We start from the raw sequence: 12,782 nt of genomic DNA, 5'->3' as shown, positions 1-12,782 counted from the left end.
TTCCATTTCCAAGTTGCCTTTTTTGTGCGTCTTCCTGTAAATGCTCCATTGGCTGTAGGATCGACAATTCCACATTCTTCTTTTGAACCCCATTGTATGCCTTTTGTCTCTGTAAATAATAATAACAATAAAAAGTCATTGCTTATGTTACTAAGTTTGCAATGAGTACCCTGAAAGAGTCACCCCTTTCCTTCCCTTCAAAACCTAACTCACAAATATGAAACAACCCCTTATAGTGTACATCGAATGTTCCCCTTTATGTGCAATTAATGCAGGAATAGTATTGTTAAATATAACTTATTTCAAGCCAGACCCATGATTTAAAAGTAGATAATGGTGTCGATTCCTGTTGGGAAACTTAATCTTTTCTTCCTAGCAAACTATATCCCAGTCCATGTTGTTAATCATGTTTAAATAATGAATGACTTATAAGAACTTTGTAAACCTCTTACTCTGTTACCCTGTTATACATACTAACTTGCAGCCACAAGACAAGGCTGCATATTGGGCAGTTGGTGAAGGACACATCAGTCAAGCTAAAGCAAGCTAGTGATATGGATCACCAAGTTGAAGTTAATGTAAGTTCGGACCTTGTTCTTATATTCTGCTCCATTTGAATAGGCAAAACAGTTTAGTGACCTCCAATACTTGTTATGATCAAATTTTGCATGACTTCCACAAAAAATTATTATTCTTAACTGAGATTCTTGTAGCCATTTTATACGTTAATGTCACAATAGTTTTGGTCTGATTTTTTAATAAATACACTACAAAAATTTGTTATGGTTTGGTAGTTTATTATACTCCTTCCATTTGAAAATAAGTATCTCTGAAAAATTGAAAGAGACACTTATTTTGAAATAGAGGGAATAATATATTTAGGGTGACATGAACTTCAATGCTTTTAATTTCAAAATTTTTGTCTGCAGCCAAGCAAGAAGATAGCAGATGCCAAACTCGCAAAAGATTTTCAGGCTGTGCTGAAAGAATTTCAGAAGGCACAACGTCTTGCAGCTGAGAGAGAAACAGCGTATACTCCTTTTGTTCCACAAGCAGTTCTTCCTTCTAGGTGAGTTATCAACTTTGTACAAGTGGAAATGGCAAAAGTTGATCCTTATTTGCTTTATGTGTGTGGCTTATTTAGAATTTTAGTGATTATGTACAGTGACGGAAGAATAAGTTAATCTTGAAATAATACAACTTAATTTGTTTGCACTTGGTTCTTTGGTTATCAATCGTGTCCTGAATGCATTGTTGTTAATTCTTATTACCTATGTGTATGTGGTTATGATGTGGGCTTCTCTCACTTGCTTGCAGCTATACAGCTAGTGAAGTAGATACTAGTTCTGATACGACTCCAGAACAGCGTGCCCTTCTTGTGGAATCCAGGAGGTGATTTTTATTTTTTTTGATGGGATGATTTATTGTTTCTTATTTGTTTCCTATTGATAGTAAAATAAGTGATTTGTAGATTTGTTTTCCTTGGGTTACTACTTACTACATTGTTTTTGTCTTTCTGATAAGAACGTCTGGTATTCCTATTATATTTGGTTATATTGTGAAATTAATATGATAGTTGGTGTTACAGTGTGCACTTCGGAATGTACTGTTGGTGAAAAATGGAACTCAAATATATTGATCATAAATGGATATTTGACCAAATCAATCTGTTCCATTCCCCCATGCATGTTCAAATGCAAAATATTATTATGCTGAAAAGAATGCTATAAGCTGTCATTTTCTTTGTTCCATTCCCCCATGCATGTTCAAATGCAAAATATTATTATGCTGAAAAGAATGCTGTAAGCTGTCATTTTCTTTCCTTTTATGTTTTCTCTGGTGCAAAGGAGTTGCTGACAGTCGATGGCAGGATCCTATTGTCATTACAACAACCATACGTGCACTTGTTTTAACAGAAAAATGCTACTCAGATTCAACCTGTTGTCATTATTTAGTACCTTAGCTCTTGCGTTGTTCATACTGCAGGCAGGAGGTTTTATTCTTAGATAATGAGATTGCCTTCAATGAGGCTATCATTGAGGAAAGGGAGCAAGGCATTCAAGAAATACAGCAGCAAATCGGCGAGGTTAATGAGATTTTCAAAGATCTTGCTGTGCTCGTCCATGAGCAAGGAGCCATGATTGGTAGGTTTTTTCCTCCTTTACTTTTATGGATTATATGTGCCTTTAATTACTTTGTTCGTTTATTTTTATGTACTTGCTCATATTATCTGGTGTTATGGATTTTGCTTTTGTAGATGACATTGGCTCCAACATTGAGAACTCTCATGCTGCAACCGCACAAGCAAAATCTCAACTTGCCAAAGCTTCAAAAACCCAAAGATCAAATTCGTCTTTGGTAATGCATTTATGATTTTCCTTTCCCTCCTACTTTGATAACATGAATCTGTGACATTATGAGTAGATAGATTTCTAAGACCAAATTAAGGCTTGGTTTGATAAAGTTTTTCGAAGAGGTGCTTGTGCACTTTAAAAGCTCAAGCTCCTCATTTTGTGTTTGGTAAATAAAAAAGACCATGTGTTTGTGCTTGCAGCTTTTAAAAGATCGGGGTGCTTTTGAAAGCATCTAAGGTGGAGCTTTTCAAAATTGGCTTGTGCTTTTCAAAATTTAAAAGTCTAATATAACCTCATATGTTAACTAATTTTCAAATTTAACACTTACATTTATGTCTATTATAGTATTTTTAAATTTTAAAAGTTATTTTACTAAACGCAATTGTTGTTGCTTTTGTTTATTGAAAGCTATTTTTAATTTGATTTACTAAACATAAATTACTACAATTTTTGAAAGGCATCTTTTAAAAATTAGCTTTTATAAGCTACTTTTAAAAAGTAAAAGCTTTACCAAACTAAGCCTAAGGATAACTATACGTTTGTTTTCATTTTTGCTTTTTACTGCTTATGCTCTTGTGTGTGTGTGTGTGATCATAAATATTCTTTTTGGAAAAGGGGGAATCAGAAAAATATTTTCTGTTCTTTTAGTAGGGTTGGAGTTGCTTATCATGAAACCGAAGTACTAGTTTCAGAAGTTTGTTCAAAAGTACTCTTATATGTTCTTTCTATGTTGAAGACTTCTTTACGTTATGACATTGAGCTTATCAGTAGGATTGGAGTTGATGGTTATTTTACGAATGGTATAGATCCATCAGCTTACATCAATATAGGCGTCCCCCATTTCATCTTGTATTCTACCGTTTTGCATATAGTATACTATTTTGCTTTTCTATTAAGACAGTTTATTTTTGTTGGTCTGAGCTGTGTGTGGTTGGTGGTTTATGTATGTGGAATATACAACAATTCCTACTTTACGATTTATTGTAGATTGTTCACCATCTTCCTTTGTTAATGCTGTCTTCTGTTTCTCTCCCCATTTCTAGACATGTTTGCTTTTGGTGATATTTGGGATTGTGCTTCTCATCGTCATCATAGTTCTGGCCGCCTAGTCAAAGATTGTCGATATTCTATCGTGTATCAAATGCAACATAGGAACAGCAGCAGTTTGCCATCTCCCTTGCTAATGATTTCACTTGACTGGTGTTTTACCCGGTCTCATGATTGACTGGTGCTTGTCGCATCGGGCTTCAGTATATAATGCGGGGATGCACACAAATATATCATGATTTTGTCGTGTCATTATGTTTCTGTATCTATGTTACTATGTTAGTGTTTGAGGCTTTAAGGATGTGACACGGTGTAAGTTCTCTTCTTACTTCTTTAATGAAAGGGAAAATTCATTCTTTATTTTTTCCTTTACCTGTGAACGCAAACCCAAATTTATGTGTGAACTTTAATACAAAAATTGAAGCTTCTGCCCTTAAGGGCCGTGTGGGGAGGATACAACGTACAAGTATATAATGTTAAACAACTATGCTAAGTGTATATATTAACCACTAAAATTAGTACCCTAACAAGACGGACACACGACGTTATATCTTGGAACTGATTTTTGAATATTTAACTTGATTTCATCAAGAAACTGTTGGGGGATATCTATAGTTTCTGTGCGAATCTCGGCCATTAAACATATAGGTCGGTTATCACCCAGCAACAATAATTAGGAGCTAATCAGAGCTACATATAACACAACGCGAACTACACAAGAGAGCAACTTTGATTCAGTCTTGATTAGATATTCCATGAGTTAATATTGACTTAAGCGTCATCCAGGAATACGCAGCACTGTCAAGTTTCCGAGGATTACACAGCACTGTCATCCAGTAGATAGAACAAAAGAGCATTTCCCAGTGTTGGCGAGCTATCCTTTTTCCTGACTGGAATATAAATATATATTAAAAATAATTGTAAATATCCTTTTCGGCCCCTAAGCATTTTAAATTGGGACATGTCGCACTTTTATCATCCAAAAACCTCAACCAGGTCCTCAACCATCAACATTAATGAACGTATCGACCTCTGTGACCGGTTGCCAACAAGTTGCCTGGATGACGTGTCAGGTTGAGGCTGAGTTGTCAACTGCAGGTGCCACTTGTAAGTAGAAGTTGTTGCAGGGACTCAAAATCTCCTCCCTGCAACTGAAACGGCGTCGTTGCGTTGGGTTCATATTCCCTCTCACCTTCGAGGTACATTTACTGTAATCTCCTTCTTGTTTTTACTCATTCACTAAAAAGCCCTAACACTTCATCTCCCACCATTGTTTTCCTCCAAAACCTTTGCATGACGCTAGAACGGAAGTCTGGTATAATCAAATCTGCGACGAACGTGTGGAGGAGTTAGATGTTGACTGTGTGAGACGGCAGTGAAAGGTTAGTTCTTTTTTTCGATTTTCACATTGTGTTAGTTGAGAATGTAATTGTTTTCCATGCGTGTCTATGAGGGGTGTGAACTGCTTTACGTTCGTATTGATCATTATGATTAATGGATAAAGTGGTTAACAATAAACACTGTTTTTAATTAGGGTTTGGTAATGCTAGGGTTGATAAACGTAGTGAGTATTCCGGGCAATGAAATTTGTATGTAGTGCTTTTAGTGATGATAATGTTGGTGGCATTGTTGTGCATTATGGTAAAACTTTAATGATCCGGGTTATAAATGTTGCAGATGTCTGTGTTTGTGATTCCTGTATTTAACCATGGCGAAAAGCTTGTAAGAGCTAATGGTAAGCTACATTACTTAGGCGGAAAGGTAGAGAAGTTTCCTCCAATGGATATTGATTTCGTAAACAAGAAGGACCTGGAGGAACTATTCAAAGGTTTGGGGTACTTGACATACAAACAAATCTACTGGCATGACCCAACTGTTATTGAGTTCGACGATGGTCTGCATGTGCTCTACGGTGACAAGGAGATCAACAATATGTGCGACTTCACTATGAGGAATAATCTGAAGGAGTTCCACCTTTACTTTGAGCATGGAGTGGATATTCCTGTTGTAACTGACGATGAGCCTGTGGTGGAGGAAGTGGTTTCTGAAGATGACGATGTGTTGGTGATGACAGATTCTTCAAAAATCTTCTTCCTCCTCCTATGATTCATACGAGAGTGCTGAAGATGAAGCTTACAAGCCCCCTCCTTCTGGGTATGAGACTGAGAATTCTGAGGAGTCTGTTGATGTACAAAGAAAAAATAAGAAAAATAGAAAGTCTGGCTCACCTAAGACTATGACAAAGAGAAGGGCCTCCAGGAGATATACTGGTAAGAGGAGGATGAAACATGTTCTGAATAGGGAAATGGAAAGTGGGCCTAGCAGTGGAGATTCAGGGTTAGGCCAAGGCCCAGGTAGTGGAGGCTGTGTTGGGTCGGATCTGGGTAATATGGAAGGTCCAGCTAGTGTTGGAAATGTGGGGCAAAAGGGGGTTGCAACTGAGGCTGGTGAGAAATTTGTTGATGGTGCTGACATTGTATATGAATATGAGTCTGAGGGTTTTGTGACTCCCGTTTCATCAGATGATGAGAGGGGCCCTACTGGTCCAGATTTTAATGAGGGAAAAACATTTGGAGAGGTGCAGTTTAGGCTAGGTATGCAGTTTGCAACTATGGAGCAATTTAAAAGAGCACTTAAGGATGTGTTTGTGCAAGATGGAAGGGATTGCATGTATCTGAAAAATGAGCCGGGAAGAGTTAGAGCAGCTTGTGCAGAGGAAGATTGTCCTTGGCTGATTTTTGTGTCGAAGAACTCGGTTACCAAGTCTTTTGAGGTCAAGACATTTCACAGTAAGCACACATGTGGCCGGGATTATGGAAGCAACCTTGCTGATAAAAATTGGGTTGCTGAGAAATTGGGATTGCAACTAAAAACGCAACCAAAGTTGACACCTAAGGAAGCAATGCAACATATGAAAGAAGACTATAATGTTCAACTGAATCGAAAGATGTTTACACGGACTGTGTTGGACAGTGAAGGGGCATAAGTTGGGAAGCTGAGGGACTATCTGAATGAGATACACAAGAGCAATCCAGGGAGCACAACACATATGAACACCTTACCCTAGCCACAAGGGCCAAACTTGTTTCAGAGATTGTATATCAGTTTTGATGCTTGCAAAAGAGGCTTCAGGAATGGGTGCAGGCCACTCATCGGGCTGGATGGGTGTTTCTTGAAGGGTTACTATGGAGGCCAACTTCTTTCTGCAGTGACACAAGATGCAAATAATCATGTATTTGTCATCGCATTTGGTGTAACCAGCGTTGAGAACACTGATAATTGAAAATACGTTCTGACTTGCCTTCAAAAGGACTTCGGGGCAAGCATGCTCTTTGGATGGCATTTGATGTCTGATCAACAGAAAGTAAGTTACATAGTTACTAGCTAGCCTCCAATATTGTTAGTTTGTGATAACTTAACTATGTGATATAATATTCTGCAGGGTCTTGTAAGGGCAGTCCAAGAGGTGATACCAAATGCATTTCATAGGAATTGTGTGCTGCATATGTGAAAAAATTGTGAAAAGAGGTTTAGGGACAAACAGGTTAAGGGTTGTGTTTGGAAAGCTGCTAGGAGCACAACTCCAGTTCATTTCAAGGCTGCTATGGATAGGTTGAAAACTGTGAGTAATGGAGCTTGGGAATACATGAGTAAGTTTGACCCTAAGGTATGGTGTAGGGCATTTTTCAGTCACTATCCTAAGAATGCTGCTATGACAAACAACATATGTGAGTCTTGGAACGCAGTCATTGTGGAGGCTAGGAAGAAACCAATTCTAACACTGTGTGAGGAGCTACGGGTTCATGTTATGAACAAAATGGCTAGACACAAGAAGATCCTAGGGGCATATAAAGGAAGGCTGGCACTAGTGCAGCAAATAAAATTGGACAAATGGATTAAACCACAAAGTCACAAGTGGAATGCTCAATGGTGTGGTGACAATGACAGGGTTGTATTTGAGGTATCCAGGAATACACAGAAGCTTGGGGTTAACTTGAAAAATCAAACCTGCACATGTAATTTATGGCAGCTTACAGGTTAGGTGTATGCATGTCAAATCACTCAAATTTTTTGGTATTGTTGTTGAGCTATGGATGATGTTATATTTGATAAATTATGTTCTGTAGGTGTACCTTGTGTTCATACTGTTGCAGCAATATCCAGAGTGAGGGTAAAATCAGCTGAAGACTTCGTGTCTCCATTTTTCACTATGGAAGCCAAAAGGAAGACATATGACATTTGTATCAACTCTGTACCCAATGAAGAGTATTGGAAACCAACTGACCAACTGAAGGCTGATCCACCAAAAATTGTGAGACCTGTTGGTAGACCAACTAAGAGGAGAAAGGAATCAGCTACACCTCCAACTCCAACTGATGGCAACAAGGTCAGAAGGACCTTCCAGGTTACCTATAGCAAATGCAGAGAAAGTGGCCACTATTTTAAAGCATATAAGGAAGCACCTAAAAATCCTAACTGGCAACCAAAAAGCAGGAGAAATAACAAGGTATAGAAAAATTTTCTAGAAAATTTACTTTTCTTTCTGCATCCATGGAATACTATAAGTTAATTAAAATCTTACATCATTGTTCAGGGTGGAACATCTGGCCACACTCACAACAAACCTATGCATCAGAGGCCAAACCCTACTTTAGAGGAAATTAGGGTTAGAACTGTGAATTTTACTTTGCTATGCTTTTTGTTCTTTAGGTTTAGTGTTGTGTTTGGCTGTGTGTCTTTTTAGACCTGATTGGTTTGCCATATTATTGTTTGAAACTGGAATAGGCTAAAATTAAGAAGCATAAGAAAAAGATGTCAAAGAGGCCACATACTCCACAAGAGAAAATCCCAATCACTCAATCTGCCCCTCCAGTGATAAATGTTATTCACTATACTATGTAGTCTAACTTGTTAACTCATTTTTTTTTTGTGAAGTAACTGACTAATTTTGGATGTTGTTGCATAGTAAGCTTAAAGTGAACCTGCAACACCAGGCCAGCCAACACCTTCACCACCAGGCCAGCCAAGTCCTGCACCACCAGTCCAGCCAAGTGCCACATTCAGGCCCAAGCTGAAGACTTTTAGGCCACTAGGTCCTCTGAATCCACAAATAAGCCACTAGCCAGCAGCTACACCAGAAAATCTTGAGGCCATCTCCAAGGAAACAGGAACCTCTTCAAACTTATTTAAGTTCATTCCAAAACCAAATTTCAGGCCACCAAAGCAGACTTAGTTAACTAGGATTTTTAGACCATAAGACTTATCTGTTTGTAATGCTGTTTATGTTTTTTGGTTGCTAGTCCAGAATTTGAAAAATTACTACCAAGTAAGGACATGTTTTTTTGGAAAACTACTTGGCCTCACATAGTTTGTGAGTTTTATTTTGTAAACTTTGTCTGGTGTACCTTGTGTATTACTTTATGGAAACTTTGCCTCACATGGTTTGTGAGCTACATATTCCAAATCTTGGATTTGTGAAATGACAATATATAATCCTTGTGTAAATGTGCATTGTTACTATGTTTTCAGTTTCTTTCAACCATGATTCTGTCAATCAATTACACACAAATCATGAAATGCAGAAAATACTCATAACTGACTAAACAATGTCTATTAATCCAGAACCATAGTTTATTACAATTTCATAGTCTTTTCTTTCACTACATCCAGAAATTGTACCCATTACAAAACACTGAATTTAAAAGTTCAAAGGCATATTAACATTATACAGCTGTAACTATATTACATCCCTTTCCTATTACAATGCCTAACAAAATCAACCCAAACACTTTTCATCTGCTAAGAGCATCACTGTTCTTTTCATCGTTTTTGACCTCATCCATCTTCTTCTCTATCTCTGCAATTCTTTCTTCCATCTTTTTCGTTGGGTCTGCTACTCCATCTTGTAGCACTTCATCAATACAAAAAGAGGCAACATACTCATCTAGCCAGGCAAAGTATTTGCAATGTCCTGTGTTGTTCTACATCAAACATGCCTACTATTAAACTCCAACAAGTTACTAAAATAATGCAGCAACCCAAATAAAAACGATTTCAAAAATTTACCTTAAAATAAGAACAACCAAAGAAAAGCCTCCTCGAATTTTTTGAAGTGCCAGATTCGAACAAAATGGCGTATGATCCGCAATTACACACTGGATGAACAAATTTCTTCTTCATCCTTCTCACACTCCTTCCAGAATGCTTCCATCGGCACTCATTCCACTGCCCCAACTCTCCTCACCTCCACTGCATTTTTTTTCGCGACTGAATGAAGCACCAGAATTTGCAATAGCCATGCCCACTGTTGCAGGTCCTCTCACATAGTCAGAAGATGCAAACCCTAAACCCTTTCAATAATTCAAGAAGGGGGAAATATGAACCCAACGCAATGACGCCGTTTCAGTTGTAGGGAGGAGGTTTTGGGTCTCTGCAATAACTTTTACTTACACGTGGCACCTGCAGTTGACAATTCAGCCTTTACCTGACACGTCATCCAGACAACTTGTTGGCAACCGATCACAGGAATCGATACATTCACTAATGTTAATGGTTGAGGACCTGATTAAAATTTTTGGATGATAAAAATGTGACATGTTCCAATTTAAAATGCTCAAGAGCCAAAAAAATATTTACCCTAAAAATAAATTAAATTATATATATATATTTAAATACAAATATATTGATAAATAATTTTAATGGCTTTGCTCTACAGGATTTTTGAATGTTAAAATGCTCGAGTTCCCAGCTACTACGGTGCCATTATTTGGTACTGTGGTCCATCACCAAATCCCCACCTACTCTTTCTTTGGTCAAACAAATCATTCACTACCTACTTATGCCACCAACCGTAGAGAGAGAGAAAAAAAATAATAATAAAAATAATAAGCTACCAACCACTGTTAGTCTGTTACCTCTAAATTTCGGAGAATTTACTAAAGTATCCCTATTTTTTAAAATGTTTCACAACAAAATAATAAAATTTTTTATAGCAGTATAATCAATTTTTTTTTATAAATATCAAATATACACTTTTATATAGTGACTATTTTTTGTATTTATATAACATAATGTTATTATTAAATGCTAAAATGGTAACTTAAAAATGATTTTTCTCTAATACTATATACTATATAAATCCTAGCTGGGTGTTAAACTGTTAACATATTCAGACACTAACAAAGTTGAATTTTCACAAGCACATTTACATCACATTTTCTTTATCTTACTCTTCGCATAACCTGTCAATTATAAAAACAACAATTTATATGAAAAATAAACTATGAAAAGTCTAAATGATAACTGAAAGATTCTGATACCAACAAAAATAATTAAAAAAAAAACGAACAATAAATTAGTTTTTAAAAGATAGTTAAATTTGATCAAAGTGATTACTTGTGGTAAGAAAAATAATAGCGCAAACAAATAGATGAAAAATAATGGCGTAAACAAAAAAGGTGGAAAAAATAATTATTAGACCTCTAAGAAATTTATTATTAATAATTTAAGTTATTGGAAAATATTTTCTACTAGATTTTAAAAGAATTTTTCTTTGACAACCTAAATTAAAGTGCTAAAAATTTAAAGAACTAATACTAAAAATTATTTTAGGTTGAATTCTTTAAATTTTTTCATGTAACAAATAAAGTAAATCACTCACCTCACTTGATCACATAGGTAAATATGTGCATAAAACAATTCAGAAATTTTATTCATAAAAAATTAATCAGAATGAGTCACAAAGATATTTAAATAGGTTCACTAACAGACAACCTAAAAGTGAGTCAAATCTTTCTAGATATGACTCTAAAATCTGCGCTTTGAATTATTTAAATGATATATAATTTAAACTAAAACTCTTTAAATATGTTATAACTAATTTAAATTAGATTTGATCCTATTGAATTAAATCAAATTTAATTTCAATTTAAAACTATTAAAAATACTATTAAACAAATCAAACCAAATCGTGTTTTGATAAAATGTTAAACGACAAACTAAACTAAAAAAGAGACAAAATAATTTCAAAAATTAATACTAAATTTATAATATTAGTGAAGGAGATTATTTGAAAAAAAATTGAAATACAGATTTTTGGAATTAGGCGAGCTTTCTAAAAAATTAAAATTAACAAATAAGATTTTAAAAAATAATAAATTTTTTTATTTTATTTCAGTGAAAAATTTCATATTTGCAGCTGCATTATTTACATGTTCATTTCTTAACACGATCTGATATGAGCAAGCAAAAGTCGATTACGAGTTATAGCTCGGCAACGTATGATTTACAGTTATAATCGAATATTCTGATTAAATCAGCAATTATGTTTTTCTTATAACGTCGGATATATGAATTAATGCTCGGACGTTACATAAAAATGATCACCTACAATCAAGCAGATATAAGACAGACAGCAAAGGTAAAAAAGATAATCTATCTTTTCCAAAAAGCTCATATTCATATACTCTCTTATTGACTTGAGCATCGAAAAACCTTTGCAGGTACTCACCACCTCGATTCCAACAGCCGTGCTTTCCCTCTCCACCACAAGAAGTTTGCCGATCTTTTCCGGAGAACGAACCATACCTCGGTGTCACCAGGTCAGAACACGATCCAATTCTATAAGCACAAAGATCACTCAATGTATGTCCTCTTCCTCAGATACACCGTCTTTGAACAATTATTTGCTGATAGAAATTATTCGGCAAAATCAATTGAGGTTCGTTGGACTACATGGAATGTAGAATCAAGCTGCCAAACTCCGGGTATTTGCATTGAAGGAAAATATGTCGAAGAGTAACCGCCTCTTGATGCATATGATTTTGATTATATTCCGGTGCGGATTTAGATTTGGGATTCACTAACTTCCTGAAAATAATTTTAATGAGTCAAAGATTACTTGTAAAGAAATTAGACAAGTGTTTAATTGTGGAATTCAACATAGTTTCTGTAGCTAGATTTTTTTTTTATTTTCTATTTTTCTATTTTTTCTTTAGATAAATTTTAATAATTTTTTATTAATTTTGGTGAGATATTCTATCTTAGTCTTTTTTTGTGTGTGTGTGACTATTCCATCTTAATCTTTATAGTCCAATTTATATTTCTTTTCAGTAAATGAAAATTATATTTAGATAAAAGGAATATTTATTTTATTTTGATCATAAAATAGTACCAATTTTTTAAATTAAAAGATGTTTAAACTAATAAAGTAAATAGATAAGGACTCTCAGCTTATTTTGATAAAAATTACTTATGATATATAAATATATGATGATCGTTTTATTATGTGCATGATTTGAATATTTATTAATATATCATAATTATCAAATTAATACTAAAATGATATTTGGTATTTATTAAAAAAAATTAATTAGACTCACT

At 35.2% G+C, this 12,782-nt stretch overlaps 1 protein-coding gene across 1 annotated transcript in view; it reads left to right on the top strand.

Moving 5' to 3' along the window:
• LOC107623424 (syntaxin-22) overlaps positions 1 to 3,766 on the top strand; it is a 4,775-nt gene extending 1,009 nt beyond the window's left edge. The window contains exons 2-7 of the mRNA XM_016325673.2: positions 485 to 578; positions 930 to 1,069; positions 1,318 to 1,392; positions 1,987 to 2,144; positions 2,258 to 2,358; positions 3,398 to 3,766. Coding sequence (XP_016181159.1) covers positions 485 to 578; positions 930 to 1,069; positions 1,318 to 1,392; positions 1,987 to 2,144; positions 2,258 to 2,358; positions 3,398 to 3,463 — 634 coding nt within the window. The 3' untranslated portion in view covers positions 3,464 to 3,766. The remainder of the gene's footprint in view (positions 1 to 484; positions 579 to 929; positions 1,070 to 1,317; positions 1,393 to 1,986; positions 2,145 to 2,257; positions 2,359 to 3,397) is intronic.

This window comes from Arachis ipaensis, chromosome B10, assembly GCF_000816755.2.
Source record: "Arachis ipaensis cultivar K30076 chromosome B10, Araip1.1, whole genome shotgun sequence".
NCBI lineage: Eukaryota > Viridiplantae > Streptophyta > Magnoliopsida > Fabales > Fabaceae > Arachis > Arachis ipaensis.
This window is presented reverse-complemented; position numbering and strand designations above follow the sequence as displayed.